At 42.8% G+C, this 24,048-nt stretch overlaps 1 protein-coding gene across 4 annotated transcripts; it reads left to right on the top strand.

The window, feature by feature from the left end:
* Positions 1 to 1,482: 1,482 nt before the first annotated feature.
* LOC102082017 (uncharacterized) lies at positions 1,483 to 23,767 on the top strand. Of its 4 annotated transcripts, none has more exons than XM_025906226.1 (8): positions 1,483 to 2,573; positions 4,861 to 4,941; positions 5,147 to 5,265; positions 5,346 to 5,418; positions 5,531 to 5,646; positions 5,975 to 6,049; positions 6,980 to 7,048; positions 7,405 to 10,146. In XM_025906226.1, exons 2-8 carry the CDS (start codon positions 4,869 to 4,871, stop codon positions 8,728 to 8,730), a joined length of 1,851 nt encoding a protein of 616 aa, XP_025762011.1. In that variant the 5' UTR covers positions 1,483 to 2,573; positions 4,861 to 4,868; the 3' UTR covers positions 8,731 to 10,146. The 4 variants fall into 4 exon arrangements, with proteins under 4 accessions (XP_025762011.1, XP_025762013.1, XP_013129749.2 ...); XM_025906228.1 differs by lacking the exons at positions 1,483 to 2,573; positions 7,405 to 10,146 and adding exons at positions 3,205 to 4,290; positions 22,473 to 23,767; XM_013274295.3 differs by lacking the exon at positions 1,483 to 2,573 and adding an exon at positions 3,207 to 4,290.
* The last annotated feature ends 281 nt before the right edge of the window (positions 23,768 to 24,048 follow it).

The following is a 24,048-nucleotide window of genomic DNA, read 5'->3' as shown; positions in this document are numbered from 1 at the left end:
TATCGGGGCATGGAGCCTGGGGCTCGCTCGGGCCACTTCGGGGATGGGGTGCCCTCGGCCTCTCAGCCCGGGGCTCGGTCACTCAGGCACAGCTGGCTGCCGGCGGAGCTCACGGGCACGTCACTGCAACCCCCCCCGGCTTCTGCTCCGCGGCTGCTGAGTGACCCCTCATCTGGGACTCTCCTCAGCTCTTTCTGGGATAGTGGCGCGGCTGCCCCTCTGTTGGTCTTCCTTGGTCTCTTGTGTTCTGGGGGCCTCTGGATGTCTGGAGTTTTGATCTCCTCCATACCTGCTTCATGCCCTGGAGGACGGGGCTGTGGCCCCCCACACCCTCTAGCAGATCATTACATGAAGGAACCTTTTAAAAACAAGCGTGTTCATGCTCACAGGTGTACACACGGGTGATCACACACACAAACTACACCCTTTTTGGCTCCTACCTCAAAGCACACTGTGCGCTGTCGATCTTACGTGCTGCACAATAATGTTTAATATTTAGTATTTACTGTCATATTCCCATATATCATTGTGATGTTGTTTATTACTCTCGTTTTCTTCTGCTTGCTTTCTTTTTTTCTTTCTCAACAGGTGATCCAGGTGATCGATATATGTATTTTTTGTCTGCTTATTCTGTTGGTTTTTGGTTTTTGCCCTTCTCCCCCGTCCCTCTTCTCAGCTGTTTTTCTTTCCCTCTTTCTTTCTCCCCTTTCTTTCCACCAGTCAAGTCTGTCCCGTATTCAGCAAGTGAAAATAAAATAAACAATAAAAGGTGAATCAAATGGACCATTACGGCAAGGCTGGGATGGTCCATTTGGTAAAGTAAATCCGTTGGGCATCTTTCTTCGCCTTTAGACAATAATTCTGATGGCAAAAGAACCAAACGGGACAGGTTTAAAAAAAAAAAAAAAAAAAAAAAAAAAGAACTGAAGAACCTTCTCGGATGAGAGGTGAAACGTCTTCAAGCAACTCAAAGAAGTCCAGACGCTTTTCTTTGCAAATTCCTTTGACTTCTAGTTTACGTCACTGTCTTCCTTGTGCTCCTTGTGTCATATTCCTTCACTCTGTCTCTCAATGTCAATTCTTTGTGAATTGTTTTTTGTTTCTTGTTTTATTTTGATAGTCCCGGTCCTACGTGCAGTGAGTCTAGTTTTGCTTCCCCTTGTCTCGTTAGGTCTAATTTCTCCCAGCTGTGTTTCCCTCCTTTCTCCAGTTCCCTGATTATTACACTGTGTATTTAAGCCCTGTGTTGTTGGGGGTTTTTTTGCTCTGTGTGGTGTTGTACCCTCTCTTTGTGCTGTGGTTCTCTTGTCATGTTTTGAGCCTGTGGTGCCTTGTGTTTAGTTTCCAGTGCCAGTTTAGCTTAGGTTGCTGTGATTCCTAAAATCGGACCACGAGTAAAGTTTATAAAGAGAATATTACAGGTAATATTTTTTTTTAAACCAGTCAAATCCTGGAATATAAAGCCATTAAAATGTGCCTAATATAAACACGTTTCACACACATGAAGCCATTCATAGATCACTCCTAAAAATTCTTCTGCTTGGTTTGCTCCTCTGATGCTGTGACAAGGCCACTTCTCCAGAATTGCAAACCATTCAATGGAGAATATGCTGGTGACTGGTGTTTACACCCTGGCACACACAAAGCTCTGTATCTGTGAGGTCACAGCGATATGATGAAATGAAACAAACATCAAGATTAACAAATATGTTTGTTGAAATATAAGAGAGGCTGAAAAGAACACATAAAAGTACGGAGTGAAGGAGTGCCCTTGCTTTCCAGACTTCCTTTGTTTGACATTGTGTTGCCTTGTGTGGATTTATACCTGAATATTTGCACTCAATTTTAGTTGGTGTGTGTGTCTTTGGTTAAATGCATGTAGGTACAACAACAGTCTTCACATGTTAAGGCCTGCATCAGCATTGAGCACATCTTCATAGTCTTCATAGCTGCTTTTGATATCCCAGGATAGGGATATCAGATCATTTGCACAGATAATAACTTGTTTGCACGCATGATAAATGGTGTTGGTGGTGGTTGTGCAAGAGGTCGTTGGTTATGAGGAAAATTAGGAGTGGGTATTCAAACTAGTGTGCAAATCACTTCTACCTACTCCCGGATATCAACAGCAACTTTCTGCCTATGCAAATAAGAAACCTGTTTATAAAAATAAGAAAAGAAAAAAAAAACCCTTCTCGGGGTGTGCCACTTGGCTTCACTCTCTGGTATCTGCATTACTTTCAACACCTTCTGTGACATATCTAACTCCACACATCTAAACTCAAGTTGCTAGAATGATTTTTTTAATTTCTTCGAATCAACATGAATTAACAGATTTATCTGAGTAATGACACAGTGTTTAAGATCTGCAGTTCTGTTGCGTTTGATTGGTTTCATTTTTGAGTTTAAACTGGAAATATTATACTATTTATAGACACTAAATAAATTAGACTGTAGAAAGTAACACAAAATATGTCACCATGTGAACTGTGTCAGTGGTGGGAGGGGACTATTCATACATAGTGCAAAATACACAGAAGAAACAGACTTCAGTTCAGTAGAAGAGACCGCATGTAAGTAGATACTGAATCAGTCTGTATTATATTTGTCATTGTCCTGGGTCTTAGTCCCAGCATTTTTTGTTGTTGTTGTTGTTGAGGTTTGTTATCTATATTTCTAGTCTCCGGTTTCTTGTTTAATTTTGTTGGTTCTCTTTTATTTCCTAGTCTTGTGTCTGTGTTTTGTCCTTAGTGTCTCTTGTGTTAAGCCCATCTTGTCTCTGTGTTTTGCCTTCTGTGTGTGTAAAGCTCATGTATTTTAGTCCAGGTCAATCTCAGACATTTCCTGTCTTATTTTGGTGACGTTTTGTCTCTTGTAGTCTCTTGTAGTCTCTTGTAGTATGTCTGTGAATGTTCTCAGTCATCCAGGTCAGGCTTGTCTAAGAAGATTGGAAAGAAAAGCGTCTAGACTTCTTTAAATTGCTTGAAGATGTTTCACCTCTCATCTGAGAAGCTTCTTCAGGTCTAAGGTCAAATGGTGGAGAGTCCCAGATTTAAGCCCTATTGGAGTGTCCCCTAAGATGGACATGGACCCCCTATTGATCCTCTACCTAATCACATGAGCCTTGATGTGAAAACAGGTGTTGGTCACAATCAGCCAAGATTTGGGGTGAGCTCATTGTGAAACCTAGCCCCACCCTATCATGTGATTTCCTGAGGTCAGAAGGCCCTATGATGTGAGTGGGCGTTGAGGTGTTCGGGAAGTGATCTCAAAACTGGATTATAGATGGCAGACAGTTGGTGTTGTAAGCCACTGCCTCTGTTCACGATTTGCACTCTCCCATAGGGCTTAAATCTGGGACTCTCCACCATTTGACCTTAGACCTGAAGAAGCTTCTCGGATGAGAGGTGAAATGTCTTCAAGTGACTTTAAGAAGTCCAGATGCTTTTCTTTCCAAGCTCCTTAGTCTTGTGTAGTCTGTTTTCCTCGAAGATTCAGATCTTCTTGTTTGTTTGTTTTTTGTTTGTATTGTTTTTATCTGAATTATTTTGCACTTAGTTCAAGTTAATAAGGTCACTTTTTAGTTTACCACTCCATCTTCCAAATGCTGCGTTTGGGTCCGACTCCTGCCTATGTGCAAATAAAACAATGAACCTCTATTGAACCACGTCATCAGTCCTGTTGAAAATTGGTTCATTCATTCAAAGCTTTGTTCAGTGACATCTAGTAATGAAATAGGAGACAGCACATAAAGTCTCAATTTCCATTTGCTGATTGTATCAAAGTATTTATATCATTCATTGTGTGAATGACATAAATACAATTTTGTAACGATGGATTGATTGGTCAGTTGAATCTGTAAACTTATGTAATGTAGCAGGTAGAAGAAGGTGTCCTTGGTGAAACAGGATGTGTTGGGATGCTTGAGAAAGTAGGGTGGGGTGTGATCATGTACATGGGACATGTGATTTTCCAGACCGAAGCAACTTTTGAAATACTGTTTCAAGGAAAATGCAACTTTGAGTTTGGAGCTTATATGGGAGCATCAGTGTCATACGGCCAACACTACTCCTGCCCGCTTGTCAGTCTTCACAATGTCCTTCCTATTGTTTATTTTTATTCCTGTTGACTATTAAGTAAGAATTGAAGGTTAGAGTAGTTCAGTTGCTTTTGCTTCCTTGTATGAAGAAAAAAATATGCTGTTGGCAAAGCATCAGGTCTTTAGTCTCTATAGTTTTAGTGCCAATGACAAAAATGCATGCTTTTGTCAACGTGTTGATGACAGTAAAGGTGAGTGGAGAGATTAAACAAGATATCACAAATACTTTTTATATAAATGACATCTGGAGACTGAAAAATTTTGAAACAGTGCCTGTAGCACATTATGTGTATGTAAACTATCAACTCTGAAATTAATAAGATCTAATGAGATCTTTTAGAATATGTTTTTGTGAAAATGTCGATATATTTGCAACAACAGTTACCTGCTAATTTCACATTTTTTGCCCCTTAAAAAACTTTGGCTCTGTAAAAATCATATTATTCCACTATGACAGAAGAAATCAAATGAAAATTAAAACTGAGACCTTTTCATCAGTGTAAACACATTTCACTAAACTGGAAACTTTAGATATTTAGATGAAGTCCTACAGAGTGACATGAAGTCGCAAAAGTTGCAAGAGTTCAATCCAGCTAAAAGACAAAAACATTTACCTCCTGTTGTCACATATAAAAGGTTATTGAGATAAATAGAAACTTAAACCTCTGACACTTCAGAACCACACAGGAAAGTAAATGATCTTATTTAGTGAATAATACTTTAAATATGAATAAATCAGTTATTCCTGATTGTCCCCACAGCAAATACCATGGAGACATCTGGATTTGTCCAGGACAAACTAACTGAATGGGGATTCAGTGAGTTCATGCAGAGATTTAAAGGTATGAGTTTATTGTTATTCTTTAATGGGAATTGTTGTATCTGTAATGGCACTATAACAGCATCGTAATTTACTGTTTTAGAAGTCAGTCTGGTTATTCCTGTGATTTGTGACTTACAATAGAAAACAGAAATCTTTCTTTCGTTTTGCAGTGTTAGTTTCATCTGACTTTTGAATATTTTATTTTGTTGTTGGCATTATTTCAGATGAAGGCATTGACAAGGAGACGTTTCTAAACCTTGGAGATTCCATCCAACTCAATTTACTGTTTCCTAGAATTGGACCAAGAGTAAAGTTTAGAAAGAGACTCAAAGAATACTTACAGGTAAGGCAGCTATTTTTTATTCTATATCAGCAGGTCTATTGTTTTTATTAATGTGTGATGTGTTTGTTTTGATTCTGTAGATGGAGACGTGTCATTTTGTCCAGGAAAAATTAACTGAATGGCATCTCCGTGAGCTGATTCACAGATTTGAAGGTATTTTATTATAGTTTGGTTTTGGTCCTTCGTAAACTACTGCTCTACAGTAATGCCATATTGATATTTTTTTTTTGTCTAATTTCAATTTGAATACTTCATTTTGTTGCAGATGAGGGTGTTGACAAAGAGGCTTTCCTAAGTCTCAAGTCAAGCAGAATCAATACTTTGATTCCTAAAATTGGACCAAGAGTAAAGTTTAAAAGGAGACTCAGAGAATACTTACAGGTGATGTTTTATTAAATGTTACAAGTAAAATCTTGGAACATAAAGCCATAAAAGTTAAAATATACTGGGGGGGGGTTTATATAAAACAAATGGCGGTGAAGATCAGTAGATTAATAGTGTATGAAATGCATCAGAGTGGAGGTTGTGTGTGAGCGCTGTGACATTCAGAAAAATAACCTCGCAATATTCAAGTACAAGATCATGTATTTAATGTAACATTTATTGTGCATGTAATGCATTTCACACTGGCAGGTATCAATATAACAAAACTGATCGCACTTCTTTTATTATATGAAATACATCTTAAATTTATCCCTCACCACTGCAGGACTTGAATAGAACAAATGATGATTCTGCTGACATGATGGAAACAAGCGCAGAGCAAGAGGACAGTCCAGAAATGGTATGATCTCATTGTGCCTGAACATGGTTCATTATTGAGTTATTAATCTTTGATCATTTTTGTTATTAAAGTCATCATGTTATTATATAAAAATTAGTGCTGTCAGCGTTAATCTCCTTAAGTAAAGTAAGTAAGTAAAATTTTATTTAAATAGTACCTTTCAAGATAAAATCACAAAGTGCTTCACACAAGCAGAAACGGACATACAACCTCAAACAAACAAAAGCAACCAAAAGCAAGTTTAAACGGATACGTTTTTAACTGCTTTTTTAAAGAAATGACTGAGTCCACAGATCTCGAACTCAAAGGGAGCGAGTTCCAGAGTCTGGGAGCCACTGATACAAACGCTCTCTCACCTTTTGTTTTTAACCTTGTATGCTGGACAACCAGCAAGCCCTGGTCACAAGACCTCAGGGACCTGCTGGGGCGGTAAGGCAGAAGAAGATCACTGATGTAAGTTGGAGCTACACTGTGCACAGCCCTACAGGTCATGATTATAATCTTACAATGAACCTTGAACTTGACAGGATGTCAGACTTAAAATGACGTCGACACCATAGCCGCATTAACACAGCAAATCTACATTAGCTGGTTACCGCGGATCGCCCCACTCGTGGAGCTGGACGCCGCTAACGCGTTAACAAGCTAACCGCTTACGCCACTAAAGTTAAAATGACATTATGGCGTTAATGTCATTTTTTAAGAGATTAGCGCTGACAGTACTAATAAAAATACATTTTGATGGATTCAAGGACTCATATCTTTAGAGTAAAACAGGTGTCAATATGAGCTAAGTGAACCAGGTTAGCTGTTTACCTAAGTCCTCAGCAGAATTCTCCAACACAGCTCAACTATTTTTCAAACTGTGAGTAAACAACATGAAGGACTGTGCCTTGTCTGCATGATTATTTGGTATTTCTTTTCACACAGGAGCCAAACATTTTTCCTCAGCATTTGGAATCTGTTTCAGCGTCTGACACACCAGATGGCAAAGACACGGTAAGAAAGGAAGTCAGAAAAAATATTTTTAAACTGGTTGAAAATCCAGTGATTTACAATTATTTTATCTGCAGACAAATATTTTGTCTCCATAATGCTGCAATAAGAAGAGCAATAAATAATGAAGCTAACAAATGCAAACTGCTTCAAATTTGTTTAATATACATATCTGAAATGCACCTTCATCAAGTGAATATGAAATATTAAGAGTATAGGTAGGTCTGGCTGATGTTTTGGCCTTGTTTTAGATGCAGGACCACAACATTTTTCCATTTCAGTTGGTGTCTGCTTCAGCATAATTTTGTTATGCCAACATTATTTGTGTATATAAAACACATGTTTGTTTGTCTTTTTAGAGTAACGAGCCAATTTGCTCCAGGGCAACAGTGACTGAAGGACAAAGTCCAACCAGATTTACAATGTTTTACTGTCAAGAGTGTAAAAACTTCATGGGAAACAATCCTGATTCTTGTTGTTCTCACTGTGCCTCAGTGTTTAACAAAGCAAGCAGCATTCAAAATGGAAACTTCTTTCTGTACTCATCCCTGAAAGACCTCCTGAAAGGTATCCTTGAGAACCACAGCACTGAGTTGTTACCTAAAACAGTTAAAGATGAACATGATAACATCAAAGATGTGATGGATGGGATGATGTACCAGAATCTCCTCAGAGAGGGTAAACTAGCTGCAGATGATCTGACACTGACATGGAATTTTGATGAAGTACCAATTTTTACCTCCAGATACTCAATTTGGCCCCTTCAGTTTGTTATTAATGAACTTCCTTACACACAAAGACAGGAAAAAATGATAGTTGCTGGATTTTGGTTTGGCCAAGGAAAACCTCATATGAACACATTTCTGAAACCATTTGTGGATGAATGTTGTGATTTAGCCCAAAATCCATTTCAGTGGAGAGACAGCAAAGGCACTCTTCATTCATCAAAAGTCTTCTGCTTGGTTTGCTCCTCTGATGCTGTGGCGAGGCCACTTCTCCGGAATTGCAAACAATTCAATGGAGAATATGGCTGTGACTGGTGTTTACACCCTGGCACAGTGGTAACAAAAGGCTGTGGATCTGTGAGGTCATACCGATATGATGAAACTAAACAAGCATCAAGATCAAAGAATATGTTTGTTGAAAATGCAAGAGAGGCTGAAAGCTCCCATGAAAACACCTCAGAGTATGGAGTAAAAGGAATGTCCTTACTTTCCAGACTTCCTTTGTTTGACATTGTGTTTGGATTTGTACCCGAATATATGCACTCAGTTTTAGTTGGTGTGACTAAGCAACTCTTTGGATTGTGGCTGAACTCAGAGAACTCAATGAAAGACTGGTATGTAGGTCAACAGATTTCACAAATGGACTCTTATCTCCAAATGTTAAAAGCCTCCATCAGAAATGAGCAGATCTCCACAGTCACTGAAGGGTCGGGACACTTGGAAAGCATCCGAGTGGCGAGCTTTCCTTTTATTTTTATGCTGTTAGTGTCCTACCAGGCTTTCTCCAGCCTCCATTTCTCCAACATTTTTTTTGTTTGTCGGTCAGCATTCACATTCTGCTACAAGAATCAGTCTCCCAAAATGACCTTCAGCTGGCCCATGAGAACTTGGTACTCTTTGTTAGAAACATGGAAGAACTCTATGGTGAAGAAAACGTGTCATTCAACTGCCATCAGTTGATCCACTTAGCTGACTGTGTGCGTAACTGGGGGCCTCTCTGGGCAACATCAGCATTCAGTTTTGAGAAGAACAGTGCAAATTTAAGGGCACTGCTTAGCAACATAAACTACAATCCTAAAAAAATTCAGGACAAGTTTCTCTATTGGCAGTGCCTGCCGAGTCACCTTCGCTCCCTTGTTTCTGACGGAAATTCTCCATTAGCCAGAATTTCACCAGTAAATGACACCACTGATTGTTACAATCTGCTTGGAAATTCACGGCATCTGGATATGACAGTAGCCATGAAACTAGCAATAGAAGAGCTGTTAAAACGACCTGTTTCATTCAGATCAGTGGAAGCCTTTGACAGCTTCATCAACAGAAATACTGTTTACTCTGTAAACCATGAAGAGACAGACAGAACAGACTGTGTCATAAAACTCAAGAATGGCTGCTATGGAGAAATACAGTTCATCGTCAGGTTTAAAGAGAACTGTGTTTGCACATCCAACTGTGTGTGCTCGACTATTTCAGTCATTGTGGTCCAGCTGTTTTATATCAAACGTGATGCAGAGGACAGCAGGATGATTCCTGACAGTGCATCAAGGACCATCTTTGTGGAAGTGGAAAGGACAACTCAGCTCAAAGCCTTCTTCTTGAAGGATGTTAGGTGTAAATGCATGTATGTGGATGGTTGGCTGGTGCCTTTACCAAACTCATATGAAAGATATTAAAGTTCCAGCACAGCTAAGGTGTTTTCTCTGTCTTGTATATCATGGCACATGGCTGTTTTTACTACAGGAAACTAAAAACTTTTATTTATGTTTATGACAGTGGTAAAGATGGAAAAAACAATGTCTTGGCCAATCTTGGAAAAACTGAACGATAATGAAGTTTTTTCAAAGCAGTTTGGAGTCATTTTGTTCATATATACTGCTTACGTTTTCTTTTGGTGTGACTGTGTGGACATAATGTAGTCAGTGCAATGTAGGATTATATCACTCATTACTATATGTGTATTATCTTTATATTGGAGGAAATTATGGAGTGATTTGTAAACAGCCAAAAGCTTGCCTTTCCCAACTTTGTATTCACTACATATTTATCATCAATGTTAGTTTACCTCTAATCAAAATGAAATGCATATTATTGTGACACATAAACATTTTGTGAATTAACGCTAAAAATCCAGGGTGAGTGGATGAATGTGGTTTACTGCATCCTGATACAGCTTGTTATTACTGAGATAACAGATCATAAAGCTTCATATTACCTCATTTTATTGTCTAATGGCTGATGAGACTTATTCTGTTTAATGTTGCAATTTGTGCAAGTCTGTTGAATATAATACAGATTGATTTGCTCAAGAATGTTTGTATCCTGCTACATAAAAATGATTACAATTAAAGTCTTATTACTTTAAATATGCCTGAAAAATCTGTTTGATCTCCTTCTTCACTCTGGATTTGTGCTGCTATTCAGAGTCAATTCAAATGATAGTCTCGTTCCTCAAAAAGAAAAAAGAAAAAGAAAAAAGCATGTATAAATACAGTAAATGATTTTTAGAGATTTTTGAGAAATAAACATGACCACTGTTCATATGTGGCTTTATTACCTTATCATACGCCAGATTTAAATATCTAAGCAGGATTCTTGTTTGATACCATGTTAAACATGTTTAATGGGTCATGAAACATCGGTAACGCAAACAACAGAAAAGAAGCTCATATATAGACTTATGCCGTAAGTTGACCCAGTTTAACTGTATCATGAATTAAATTCCATGAAAATTTAAATAATTTCAGAATATATTCTGGAAATTGAAGAAAAAAACAATCTGACATTTTAAATTAAATCAAACATCCTTTAAACGACACACACAGCAATGTGGGAGAAAAAACTCAACACTGAATGCTACAAGTGCACAAATATGAAATCAGCGTGGTGCTGCAGTAAACGCATCACTTCACACAATATTACAGAAATACTATTTTATGAAAATGTCTTATATTGTTTCTTGGTCTCATCAATTTCTTTCTCTTCAGTCATTTCTGAAACAAAGTCCACACTGAATGCCTGCTGTGCATCTGTGATCGTGTGAAGCTACATTAATGCAACAGTATGCCAGAGTGTAAACAGAGATCCTTGTTTATACGTCGAAACAAGGTTGTGCCTGAAAATTGCTACTTTTATGTGACATTTTATGTGAATATGTGACAAATGATGTTAGAATTATAATTAATTATAGAAAAAACAGTTTAAACCTTGGTGGGCAATGCACTGAGAAAGAATGATTATCTAGAAAATGACTTCAGGAAATGGTTGTGTTATAAAGTTGTTTGACAATGTGTACCAGTACAGACTTGCCCCTGACGGTTAAGCTGTCCTGGGGCACAAACCGTTTGTCCTTGGCTTTGCTTCAAGACTCTAGGAAAGGAATACTGAATTTATGTAAATAACTTCTGGGGAATATAATCCAGAAATTGCATAAAGGGAAACACAAAATGAACAAAAAAGTAATAACATCCCACAGCCGTGTTTCACACCTGTTGGTAGTGGGGCTTTTTGGCTTCTGCTGCATCTTCCTAGTCTGTGCTGGAGATTCACCAACCCTAAAGAAGTCCAAATACACCACTGATCACTGGATCTCAATAGCATTAATGTAAAACATGTGTTTCCATTTCTTGGCTTACTTCTTTTTCCTGTCCAGAGACCGATGTGTGGCAGCAGAAAGAGCCACTCTCTCTTTGGGGCACTTGGCTTTGTCCTGTAGGAGTGAATGTAGTTTATAGTTTATAAAAAAGAATCAGAATACTGAAGATGTCAGAGACCGTATCTTTTTTCCTTTTCATAAGGTATTTAAACCAAATACTAAAACACTTTGGTATGACACAGAGAACTGAAAACTCAGCATAGAAAAAGAAGAAAATAATGTACAAATTTGTAACTATAGCCCAAAAGGTTGATTGTGTTCATCTAGGCGTCGTGTTTTCAGTGGGACAAACGTTTTGTCACTCATCCAAGTGACTTCTTCAGTCTCAACTGACTGCAGGTTTTCCCAAACAGTACATTTGGGATTTACTTACCTTGATGTTTAAGCATACATCAGGTAATTAAAGCCCTTGAAGAAAAAATGCAATGAATAAATCATATACCTTTAAATATTGTATTTTCACCACAACTAAATTATCTGACTGCCTGTGTAAAACTGGATGTAAAGCTATAAGCAGTTGTTATTAAATATATGCATGCTTAAACATGACAGATAACACAGCCAGAGTAATTAGGCACACAACTGTTTTTAAGTGTTTTCAATTTAGCTTCTTTTGACTTACATTTAACTACAGCTACTTATTTTTTCCTTCATTGACAATCAGCTTTTGACACAAATTATTTTGGCGAGTGGCACCAGTCAAACGTGATGCCGTTCTTTCGATACAAGGGGAGATTGCGCCAGTCAGAAACCCAGGGCACAAAGATGATGTAGTTCTGATCAGAAACAGATTATGTCCAAACCAGGGAGTAAGAATGACAAACAATTCTAAAAACAAGCAATAAAATGTTGTCAAAATCCCCAGGAATAAACAAACCCAATATAAAAACAAACAAACATATAAAACACAATGTTCTATGCTCACTAAACTCACACCCTGTCCCACAATGTAACTGTCCCACAACAAAGGATAAATGTTTGTTAGGTGTTCACAAGCAGGACTGAAATTCCTCCTTCAGAGCAGGGTCCACACCAGCCTCGTCCCAGGCAGAAAAGGAGAAGCCTCCTATCCCCATCTCTTCCCTCCACTGGGCTCATCACGTCCCAGCCCAGCTCGCACTCTGCGCTGGAGTCCGTTGCTCCACCGCGGCTCCCCTCGCATCATCACCCTGTAAGCAAACAAATAGGGGCCACAACTTAGACATTCACATTACTTACACTCTCATTACACATACATATAGGATCTTGGGGGTGGGCACGCTACACGGAATCCAAATTACTATCAGGGTGTACACCTCACCCCTGGCGTCGTTGCCCACCTCTCAATTTTAAATACACGTAGACATTGAGGGCTAGGAGGAGGGGCTATGCGCTTACCTGCTGCTCTCTGGCAGGTAGCTCCATGCCCTCCTGGGTTTTAAATGCACCTTAGAACACACATGCATCAACACTACATATGAGCGTGTGGAGGGAGGTTTGGAGTCTTCTGACACCCCCGTTCTCTGCGGCCTGCTGGAGTGGGGGGGGGGGGGGGGGCTAGGAGGAGGAGTTGGCGTCCGACTGGGGTCTGGAATGTGGGGCCTCCCTGCTGCTGCGGAGTCGGGGCGGTCTGCTTCTCCCCACCGCAGGGAAAGGGTAACACCACCTGGGTCTGGGTGCAGCTTCCCCCTCCAGGGGCAAGGGTACCTAGACCCGGTTCTTAGAGTACGCTTGGGGAGTGTGATTGTGTGTACAGTGTCTATTTATGTCTGTCTTCACGTTGGTTGAGTGTGGAGTAATTGCTTATGAGAGCATGAGGGTGGGAATGGATGTTTGTATCTGTGTGTGCCTGTATGTCTGTGTCTATATGTCAGGTTGGGTATCAGACGCCACCTCTCTGGGAACATCTCAGGCCCTCCAAGGTTTGGAGGCCTATCTCCCCCCACCACTTCCCCTGCCGGTGGCGGACGCCCTCAGACATCAGTGCGTTGGTGGTTCTCTGTGTCCGGGGGTGGGCGTCCAGGTACACACCGGCTCACTCCTTGGTGGCTGCTTATCGGGGCCTGGAGCCTGGGGCTCGCTCGGGCCACTTCGGGGGTGGGGTGCCCTCGGCCTCTCGGCCTGGGGCTCGGTCACTCAGGCACAGCTGGCTGCCGGCGGAGCTCACGGGCACGTCACTGCAACCCCCCTGGCTTCTGCTCCGCGGCTGCTGAGTGACCCCTCATCTGGGACTCTCCTCAGCTCTTTCTGGGATAGTGGCGCGGCTGCCCCTCTGTTGGTCTTCCTTGGTCTCTTGTGTTCTGGGGGCCTCTGGATGTCTGGAGTTTTGATCTCCTCCATACCTACTTCATGCCCTGGAGAACGGGGCAGTGGCCCCCCACACCCTCTAGCAGATCATTACATGAAGGAACCTTTTAAAAAAAAACAAGCGCGTCCATGCTCACAGGTGTACACACGGGTGATCACACACAAACTACACCCTTTTTGGCTCCTACCTCAAAGCACACTGTGCGCTGTCGATCTTACGTGCTGCACAATAATGTTTAATATTTAGTATTTACTGTCATATTCCCATATATCATTGTGATGTTGTTTATTCTATTACTCTCGTTTTCTTCTGCTTGTTTTCTTTTTTCTTTCTCAACAGGTGATCCAGATGATTGATAGATGTATTTTTTTGTCTGCTTATTCTTTTGGTTTTTGTTTTCTGCCCTTTTCCCCCGTCCCTCTTCTCAGCTGTTTTTTCTTTCCCTCTTTCTTTCTCCCCTTTCCAGTCAAGTCTGTCCCGTATTCAGCAAGTGAAAATAAAATAAACAATAAAAGGTGAATTAAATGGACCATTACGGCAAGGCTGGGATGGTCAATTTGGTAAAGTAAATCCGTTGGGCATCTGTCTTTGCCTCTAGACAATAATTCTGATGGCAAAAGAGCCAAACGGGACAGACAAAAAAAACAAAAAACAAAAAAACAAAAACAAAAGTCAGTGAAAACAGTTGTTCAGTAAAGTTAGAGTCATAAACACAACCATACCCAAGTATATTACTTTAACCAGGACTAATGAACTTTCCCTGAACCTGTTTTTTTTTTTATCCACAAGGGTGTATAGACAAAATACAACAATAGGAAACCCAACAACAGCGTTTTCAGTTTGGAATTATATTGGATATTATATTATTTAGATTTATATATTATATTTTCTATTATATTTTCTGTTCTGTCCTTCTTGGCTTGTTCTCTTTTATTTACAGTTTTATTTGTGTTGCCTGTGCTTTCTAATAAATTTCACCTCCTTTGTCTTTGCCTCCTTGATTAGTTGCTGCAGTGTTTGTTTTCCCATCTAGTTTACCTTCCCTCATTACCTGTTGTGTATTTAAACATTTCTACTGGAGTGTATACTTGCTTACTCGATTAGTGGCAGTGTTTGTTTCCCTTTCATTTCCTCATTGTGGGTGTAACCACTCATTCTGTTCTAAGCTTACTGTCTGTCTGCTTGTGAGTTTTCCTGTTGTATATTTAGTTTTGATTGATGGATATTGTTATCTGGTCCCTGTTGGATTTTTCCTTGCCCCAATAAAAGTTTGGCTTTTGTTTTCCAAAAAATAAAAAAAACAAAAAAAACAAACAAATAGGGTCCAGAACCATTCTCCTGGAAGCTGGCCTGGCTAATAGCCACGCAGACAGCGAATAGAGAAAACACATGGGCAGGGATAAGATAATATTAATTTATACAAAAGCCCTGAGTCACATGACTGTTAGGATGCCTGGGTCGTTGACCCAGGGCTTTTGAGTTTATTATATTATTTATCATTTCTAGTCTTTGGGTTTCTTAGAGTTCTGTCTTATGGTTTATGTCTCTGTGTTCTATAGTTGCTCTGTCTCCCCTGTCAGCTGTATCCCCTTGTTAAGTTTGCGTCTCTGTGTTATGTTTCCTGTTTTACTTTGAAAGTCCGTGTTTCATGTTAGTGTATCTGGTTTTTGCTTTCTTTGTCTTGTTAGTCCTGATTTGCCCCAGCTGTGTTTCCCTCCTGTTGCCCATTCCCTAATTGCTCCCTCTATGTATTTAAGCCCTGTGTTTCAGTTTGTCATTGTCGCGATCTACCGTTCATTTTGCTGTGTGTCCCATCTGCCTGTTTCATGTAAGTTTATTTTGTATTTTTGGGGTTTTTTGTTACTTTTTGCCACTTTTTGCCATCCAGCATTAAAGCTGAGTTTTTTGAAATACACTTTTGCCTCCGAGCGTCTGCACTTTGGGTCCTCCTTACCACCACTCCTGCCTGCACACAGCCTTAACCTAACAGAAGATCGCGACCAGAAAATGGACCCCGCAGACTCTTTTTCCTCGGAGTACAACGCTGAGATGGAGCGGATGGTGAGCCTGCTTGACCGCATCGCCCAATACCCAGATTTGAGGACCATGGCAGTCGGGCTGAGTGCAGTGGATGCCGTCATTCGGCATAACCCTCGGCTTTCTCGGTTTGCTAAGGACACAAAGTTGGAGAACACCATAGCTGCGTGGAGAGAGCAAGTCAGGGCTAGTGAGCTTGCTCTCTCTCTCACTAACTCTTCCTCTTCGCTGCCCCAGTGCCACATACACTCCCCACCTGCCTCAACACTGCCACGGACTTCCTCTCCCTCGCCACACCATCCGGGACCTCGTTCGCCTGCCTTTTTCCTGGCAGCTATGTGGTCGGAGGATGAGGAGGTGGTCTCCATGTCTCCACCAGTTCCTGTTCCCTCATCCCGGAGGAAACGGCGCCCTCGCCACCGCCACTCCTCTCCTCCGTCGCCTGTTCTGCAACCTGGTCCCGCTGGAGGGTCCGAGAGGCCCGTCCAGCCTTCTGTTCCCGCTGGGGTTCTGGAGAACCGCACCAGCCTTCCGTCTCTGCTGGAGGGTCCGAGGGGCCTGTCCAGCCTTCTGTTCCCGCTGGGGGTTCTGGAGAACCGCACCAGCCTTCCGTCTCCGCTGGAGGGTCCGAGGGGCCCGTCCAGCCTTCTGTTCCCGCTGGCGATTCTGGAGAATCGCACCAGCGTTTGTTCGTCTCCGCTGGAGGGTCCGAGGGGCCCATCCAGCCTCCTGTTCCTGCTGGGGGTCCGAGGGGCCCGTCCAGCCTTCGTCTGCCTCTGCTGGGGGTCCGAGGGGCCCGTCCAGCCTTCGTCTGCCTCCGCTGGGGGTCCGAGGGGCCCGTCCAGCCGCAGCCACCTGTCTCCGCTGGAGGGTCCGAGGGGCCCGTCCAGCCGCAGCCACCTGTCTCCGCTGGAGGGTCCGAGGGCCCGTCCAGCCGCAGCCACCTGTCTCCGCTGGAGGGTCCGAGGGGCCCATCCAGCCTTCTGTCTCCGCTGGAGGGTCCGAGGAACCGCTTCAGCCGTTTGTTCCCGCTGGAGGGTCCGAGGAACCGTTCCAGCCTCCTGCCTCGTCAGCTGGAGGCCCGAGGAGCCCATCCAGCCTCCTGCCTCGTCAGCTGGAGGCCCGAGGAGCCCATCCAGCCTCCTGCCTCGTCAGCTGGGGGTCTTGGAGGACCCAGCCAACACATCCTCATCTCAACGGAGACCGTTCAGCCACCACCTACACCGCCGCCTGCAGCGCCTCCACCTGTGGCTCTCACGCCGCGTCCAGCCTCCGAGTCTTCACCCTCGTCTGGTCCGGCTTCAGCCTCTGCGTCGCCTGGGCCGGCCTCCGTGTCTTCAGCTTTGCCTGGTCCGGCTTCAGCCTCTGTTTCGCCTGGTCTGGCCTCCGTGTCTTCGCCTTCAGTGTCGCCTGGTCCTGCCTCGCTCCGTCTAGCTTCGTCTGCGCCTGAGGTCTCCATGCCGTCTCGTCCTGTCCGGCCTCCTTCCAGGCCTCTGATTGGACGTCCTCGCCCTGCTCAGCCTGCACGTCCTCGTCCTGTCCGGCCACTTTCCAGGCCGATGGAGGACTGTCATCACTGTCATGGACGGCCCCCTGAACTGCGTCGCCGCCGGTGCTTCCCGCCCGGCCAGCCCCCTGACCTGCTCCGTTGCCGCCGGTGCCTCCCGCCCGGCCGGCCCCCTGACCTGTTTTCTGGGCTCTTGGGCCGTCGGCCTCCGGACCTCCTTCGCCTGGCTCGCCGCCGCTGCCCTCTGCGTGGCCGGCCTCCGGACCTTCTTCGCTTGCCTCGCCGCCGTTGCGTTTTGCACGGCTGGCCTCCTGAACGACCCAGGTTTGGACTTTGGTGCCGTCAGCCTCCGGGCCGGCCCCCTGAACTTTTTTTTTTTTGGGGGGGGGGGCACTGTCGTGTGCCTGGTTTTGTTTGGTTGTTTTCTGGGCTCCAGTGTTTTCTGTTTTTGGTCTCTAGGTTGTTTGGTTTGTTTCGAGCCCTCCGTCCTGGGCCCCCACCGCCCGCCCTGGTTGGGTTGTTTTTTGTTTTGGTTTGGGCTGTCTGGGAGCCAGCCCTTTAGGGGGGGGTACTGTTAGGATGCCTGGGTCGTTGACCCAGGGCTTTTGAGTTTATTATATTATTTATCATTTCTAGTCTTTGGGTTTCTTAGAGTTCTGTCTTATGGTTTATGTCTCTGTGTTCTATAGTTGCTCTGTCTCCCCTGTCAGCTGTATCCCCTTGTTAAGTTTGCGTCTCTGTTATGTTTCCTGTTTTACTTTGAAAGTCCGTGTTTCATGTTAGTGTATCTGGTTTTGCTTTCTTTGTCTTGTTAGTCCTGATTTGCCCCAGCTGTGTTTCCCTCCTGTTGCCCATTCCCTGATTGCTCCCACGTGTGGGACTAATAAAGGTTATCTTATCTTATGTATTTAAGCCCTGTGTTTCAGTTTGTCATTGTCGCGATCTACCGTTCATTTTGCTGTGTGTTCCATCTGCCTGTTTCATGTAAGTTTATTTTGTATTTTTGGGGTTTTTGTTACTTTTTGCCATCCAGCATTAAAGCTGAGTTTTTTTTAAATACACTTTTGCCTCCGAGCGTCTGCACTTTGGGTCCTCCTTACCACCACTCCTGCCTGCACACAGCCTTAACCTAACAATGACAAAAACATGACCGATAACAAAGGCAAAGTACTTAGGCACAGAATTGTTTTTAAGTGTTTTCAATTTAGCTTCTTTTAACTTACATTTAACTACAGCTACTTATTTTGTCCTTCATTAAGAAACAGCTGTTGACACAAAATATTTTGGCAAGTGGCAACAGTCAAACCAACAGCACTGTGATGCTGTTTTTGCTCGTGAATACATTCATGTGAATTTCCAAAGCTAATTCAAGGACCATCGTGTGGTCAGCAGCGCTGACTAAAGTCTTAGTGGTGAAAGGTTTGCATTTAAAGAGTAAAAACTCCAGTTAACAGGTCAGGGCATATTGTGTCACGCTGCTGCTACTTCAGTTTCTCAGAGTGCCTTACCCTCTCCACTGGAGTGTTTCTGAAAAAAAAAACACGCTATGATGACTTTAAATACATTAAAGGCAGGGTGCGTCTGAAGACAACTACATGTATGAATATGTGACTAAAATAATGTTAGAACTGTAATTAATTATCTATTAAAGACAAAAAATGTTTAAAGTTTTGCGGACACTGAGCTAAGAAAGAATGACTACAATGTTTACTGGTACTATACAGGTACAATAATTACTGGACAAACTAGTACAAACTTGCCCCTTACAATTAATGTAACAGCATGCCAGTGTGTAAACAAAGATCTTTGTTTATACGTCAAACACAGGTTGTGTCTGAAGACTGCTGCTTTTATTAATATGTGACAAATGATGTTAGAATTATAATTAATTATAATAACAAATATTTAAACCTTGGTGGACAATGTGCTGAAAAAGAATGGTTATCCAGAAAATGACTTCAGGCAATGGGTGTGTTATAATAGATGTTTTACAATCTGTACCAGTACAGACTTGCCCCTGACGGTTAAGCTGTCCTGGGGCACAAACCGTTTGTCCTTGGCTTGGCTTCAAGACTCTAGAAAAGGAGTAATGAATGTATATAAATAACTTTTGGGGACAATCATTTAGAAATTACATCAAGTGAAATATAGAATCAATTAAAAAGTAATAATTAAGTAATATCGTATCTGTTGGTAGTGGGACATTTTGGCTTCTGCTGCATCTTCCTAGTCTGTGCTGGAGACTCATCAACCCTAGTACCACATACACCACTAATCACTCGATCTAAACAGCATTACCATAAAAACATGTGTTTCCCTTTGTCTTGTCTTCTTTTTCCTGTCCAGAGACCTCTGTGTGGCAGCAGAAAGAGCCACTCTCTCTTTGGGGTACTTGGCTTTCTTCTGTAGGAGTGAATGTAGTTTATAGTTTATGTCTGTGAAGGTTCTCAGCCATCCAGGTCATCGTAGTCTAAGGAGCTTGGAAAGAAAAGCATCTGGACTTCTTTAAGTTACTTGAAGATGTTTCACCTCTCATCCGAGAAGCTTCTTCAGGTCTAAGGTCAAATGGTGGAGAGTCCCAGATTTAAGCCCTGTGGGAGTGTCCCCCCAAGAGAGACAGCGGACCTCCTAATGATCCTCTACCTAATCATACGAGCCAAGGTGGAAAAACGGGTGCAGGTCACAATCAGCCAAGGTTTCGGGTGAACTCATTGAGAAACCTGGCCCCACCCTATCATGTGATCTCCTGAGGTCAGAAGAACCAGGATAGGCATGGGATCTCGAAACTGGATTATAGATGGCAGGCAACTGGTGTCATAAGCCACCGCCTCTGTTCAAAGAGGGTAAACAGAGGGTAAAGCAGAGGGTAAACAGAGGCGGTGGCTTACGACACGGTCTACAACTGTCTGCCATCTATAATCCAGTTTTGATTCCCTTTACACCCATGGGGACACTCCCATTGGTCTTAAATCTGGGACTCTGAAGAAGCTTCTCGGATGAGAGGTGAAATGTCTTCAAGCAATTTAAAGAAGTCCAGACGCTTTTCTTTCTAAGCTCCTTAGACTTTATAATTTATGAGAAAATATTCATAATACTGAAAAAAGTCTTAGATTGTCAAAAACTAATATCTTATCTGACGATTTGTAACAGTTGCTGGTGTAATGCAGTGTATCACCACATGGCGGCGCCTTCTGTCTCATGACTGGTGTGTGAGCCACAGCCTATGCTACCGCCAAGAGAACGGATCCACGCCAATGGGAAACACCACCACAAACTGCAAAGCAGTACAGACACACGCTCCTGGAGGGCCCGTGAAGAGCAGCAACATCTCAAATGGCACCTTCTGGGTGCAAGGGATGGCCTGGGATATCCTTCCTGGGAATTGGACAGGTCAGTGTGCTCCCATTTTCATATCTGACCACACTTTCAAGATAACCATGGACGCCACGTCAACATCAACGTCAACAACAAGGAAAAGACGAAGCACCCCAGACCTCAAGCAGCATGATTCTGTGTGGGGTTCCGATGTCCCAGAGGAATTTAAACTTTGGACTGAAAGACAAAAGGTTCTGAATGCTTCATGTAAATTCAACGACAAATGGGATGAGGAGATTGATGCTCTGTGCATTGCAGTAATGCAACACAGGGTAGCATTGGACATAATTCTCGCCGAGAAAGGAGACAGGTGTCCTCTTTAACAATACATGTTGCACATACATTCCAGATAATGTGCACTCACCGAACATGACTGATGCTCTGAAAACACTCAGACAACTTCGGGACGCACAACAACGAGACTATGCCACAAACACAGAAGACTGGCTTACGTGGCTTTTAAGCAGCTCTTGGAAGTCCCTGCTGATTAAAGGACTTGTTATAATACTGTTATTCTGCTTCAATTCATGCTTACATCACCCTATCACAGAATGAAGAAGATGATAATGAGATAGACACTTGGATATAACATACTCACGAAACCCACTGTTTTATGATGTCTTGGCTAAAAATGTTTACAAGTGGCCATAGACTGATACAATAAGCTATGAACTGTACATATACATATGTACAACAGGAGGGAATGTTAAGAGATTTTTTAGGATTTTGGGATTTTTATTATGTTATGCTTAAAAGTACGTTTCATTATCTAAATGTGTTTGCTCTTTTCAGTATTCAGTTTAAACTCTGCAACTCTGTGCAGACTCCTAAATGGGGAAGTTACACAGGAAGCCTGCAGTTCTATTTTCTCTCTTCCTGTATGTGCTCTCTGAATAAAGACTCTTTCTTTTTACTGCAGGGGCGCGAGTCTCCCTGAGTCTCACCCGTGTACACGTTAAACCTGTCTGAGCATTTTTATTCCGACCTGAGTTGCAATACAGGAAAACTCCTGACACACCCCCTTTTTGTTCTTCTTCGTACTCTCCCTGTAATGGATGCTCCCGTGTGTACGCGGACTAGTGTGCTCGTTAGTAATGTGTGGTAGAGGTGACACTTTTATTTTTGATATTGTAAATAAATGAGTACTTTTGGAAAGTCAGAAGCTGTTGCTCATTCGCTATCCACCTGCACACCTCCGCGGCTGGCTTCATCTCCACCGCATGTTACAGATTGCTTTGGTGAAAAGGTGCTATAATTACAAACAATGTATTAATAACAAGAAGATGACAGTGCTTTATAGACTGTTTTTGTGGAAGTGGAAAGGGCAAATTAACTCAAAACCTTTTTCTAGAAGGATGTTAGGTGTAAATGTGTCTGTGAATGTCCTGTGACACTATTAGTTTAGTAAGATCACACTTCCACTTACCAAACTAACCTCACCAAAAGTTCCATGTCAGTGAGACAGAGCGGCTCAGCAAGCCTTCACTCAGCTGAAAGAGAGGTTTTCTACAGCTCCCATTCTACAGCAGTTTATTGTGGAGGTGGATGCGTCTAACTCTGGGGTGCGGGCGGCCCTGTCTCAACAAAAGGACGACAAGCTCCACCTATGTGCCTTTTTCTCTCGCCAATTCTCCCCCACAACGTATAATTATGACATCGTGGACTGGGAGGTGTTGGCTATTAAACTTTTATAGGAGGAATGGAGGCACTGGCGCCGCACAACCATTCATAGTGTGGCCTGACCACAAAAACTTGGAATACTTTTGGTCAGTCAAACGTATCAACTCCAGGCAGGCCTGGTGGGCTTTGTTTTTCACCTGTTTTGACTTTTCTTTCACCTACAGACCAGGATCATGGAACGTGAAACCGGATGCACTCTCCCAGCAATTCAACACTACAGAGGAGGAGGAGGACCCCGGACTCATTCTCCCACCTTCCTACCTGGTCGGGGCCATCTTCTGGGAGACCAAAAATGCAATATACGCATTTCCAGTATTTTCCATGTGTCCCAAGTCAAGCCTGTATGCTCCAGCCCGTTGTGCCCTCTTTCCAGGCCTTTGTTTTGGTTGTGCTCTCCCTCCCTCTCTCTTTCATTACTGTGCCTGGGTGGAGCTCATTGCGAGCTTTCGCTTTTGGCCCACGCACGTGCTACTAAGCACGCACTGGTGATTCATCTTGTCCTCTGGCCACTACTTAAGGCAGTGGCTCTGATCTCCTTGTCGCTGGACTATTGAGTTTGATAAGTTAGTGTAAATCCAGCTTGGTGAATTCTAGTGTGCTTGTGTATGTAACTATTTGTTACTTTCGTCTCTCTGGGCTTAGACATCCTGAACCATGGAAACTTAAATGTGGATGTGTGCAGTTTAGAGTGTCGTGCGTGTGGATCTCTCAAATGGAGTGAACGAGTGACAATGATCTGTTTCTCTCCCCTACCCCGTGGACCACTGGAACCCCTGGCTTTCCCTCCCACCTGTATATATTCTGCACCTGGTGTTTTTGTGTAAATAAAAGAACAGTTAACTTGTGATTCCAGTCTGCCCCTGTCAAGATTTGGCTGAACTCAAAAACTACAGCTTTATTGCAGGCAAAGGAAAAGGCATATAACACAAAACTAAACTAAACTGGAAAAGAATAAACTAAACTCACGGGGAAACACAGAAAAACACAGCCATGGGGGGACGACGCAACACTGACACAGAGAAACACAGGGCTTAAATACACTGGGGAATAACGAGGGGACTGAGACACAGATAGGGGGGCACAGCTGGGAGAAATCACACATGATGAGACCCAAGGGATGTGAAACTAAATACATTCACGCAGGACACAGACCTTTAACGTAAAAAAGGAAACGTAACACTGAGACGCGGACTTGACTTGGGGCTACAACTGACGGGAGAAAGAGCAACTGAGAAGCACAGAGACCAAACATAAGGGAGGCACAGAGAACACTAAATACTGGGAATGATTACAAATAACACAAAACACTGGGTCACACCCAGGACAATGACAGCGCCTGAGTCCATGTCGTCCAATTGTTTTTGTTTTGAACTCATTTGCTGATTTTTTTTTATGCCAGGCCAGCTATCACACTTTTCAGTGATGTCACAATTCTTCCTTCTTTTTTTCTTACTGACACAAATTCTGCAGTTTTTTATGCTCTATGTGGAAAAACACCAGTACTTTTGATTATAAGTTTTATTGAACAAAAAACGTTTCTGAGGAGAAGGCTTTCATTTTAGTCTGTCTGACCCCAGTGCCATCCGTTAACACGGAGGAGGCGAGGTTTATGATCTATGCAGCCAGCATAACGGGGAGCTGTCAGGTCGCCCACATTTTCTACAGTCATTGGTTCACGCTCTTGGCCTGCGCACCTGCAATCATTCCACTCACCTGCTGCGCAGGTGGCGGCTCTGTGTT

The sequence above is a fragment of the Oreochromis niloticus genome, linkage group LG4, assembly GCF_001858045.2.
Source record: "Oreochromis niloticus isolate F11D_XX linkage group LG4, O_niloticus_UMD_NMBU, whole genome shotgun sequence".
Classification (NCBI taxonomy): Eukaryota; Metazoa; Chordata; class Actinopteri; order Cichliformes; family Cichlidae; genus Oreochromis; species Oreochromis niloticus.
This window is presented reverse-complemented; position numbering and strand designations above follow the sequence as displayed.

What these genes read in the sequence shown, in the direction of transcription:
- LOC102082017 (XM_013274295.3), top strand. Translation starts at nt 4,197, where the DNA reads ATGCTGTTGGCAAAGCATCAGGTCTTTAGTCTCTATAGTTTTAGTGCC. An exon ending in GTTCATGCAGAGATTTAAAG is followed by an intron (nt 4,942 to 5,146) that starts GTATGAGTTTAT and finishes GCATTATTTCAG; the next exon opens with ATGAAGGCATTGACAAGGAG. An exon ending in GACTCAAAGAATACTTACAG is followed by an intron (nt 5,266 to 5,345) that starts GTAAGGCAGCTA and finishes TTGATTCTGTAG; the next exon opens with ATGGAGACGTGTCATTTTGT.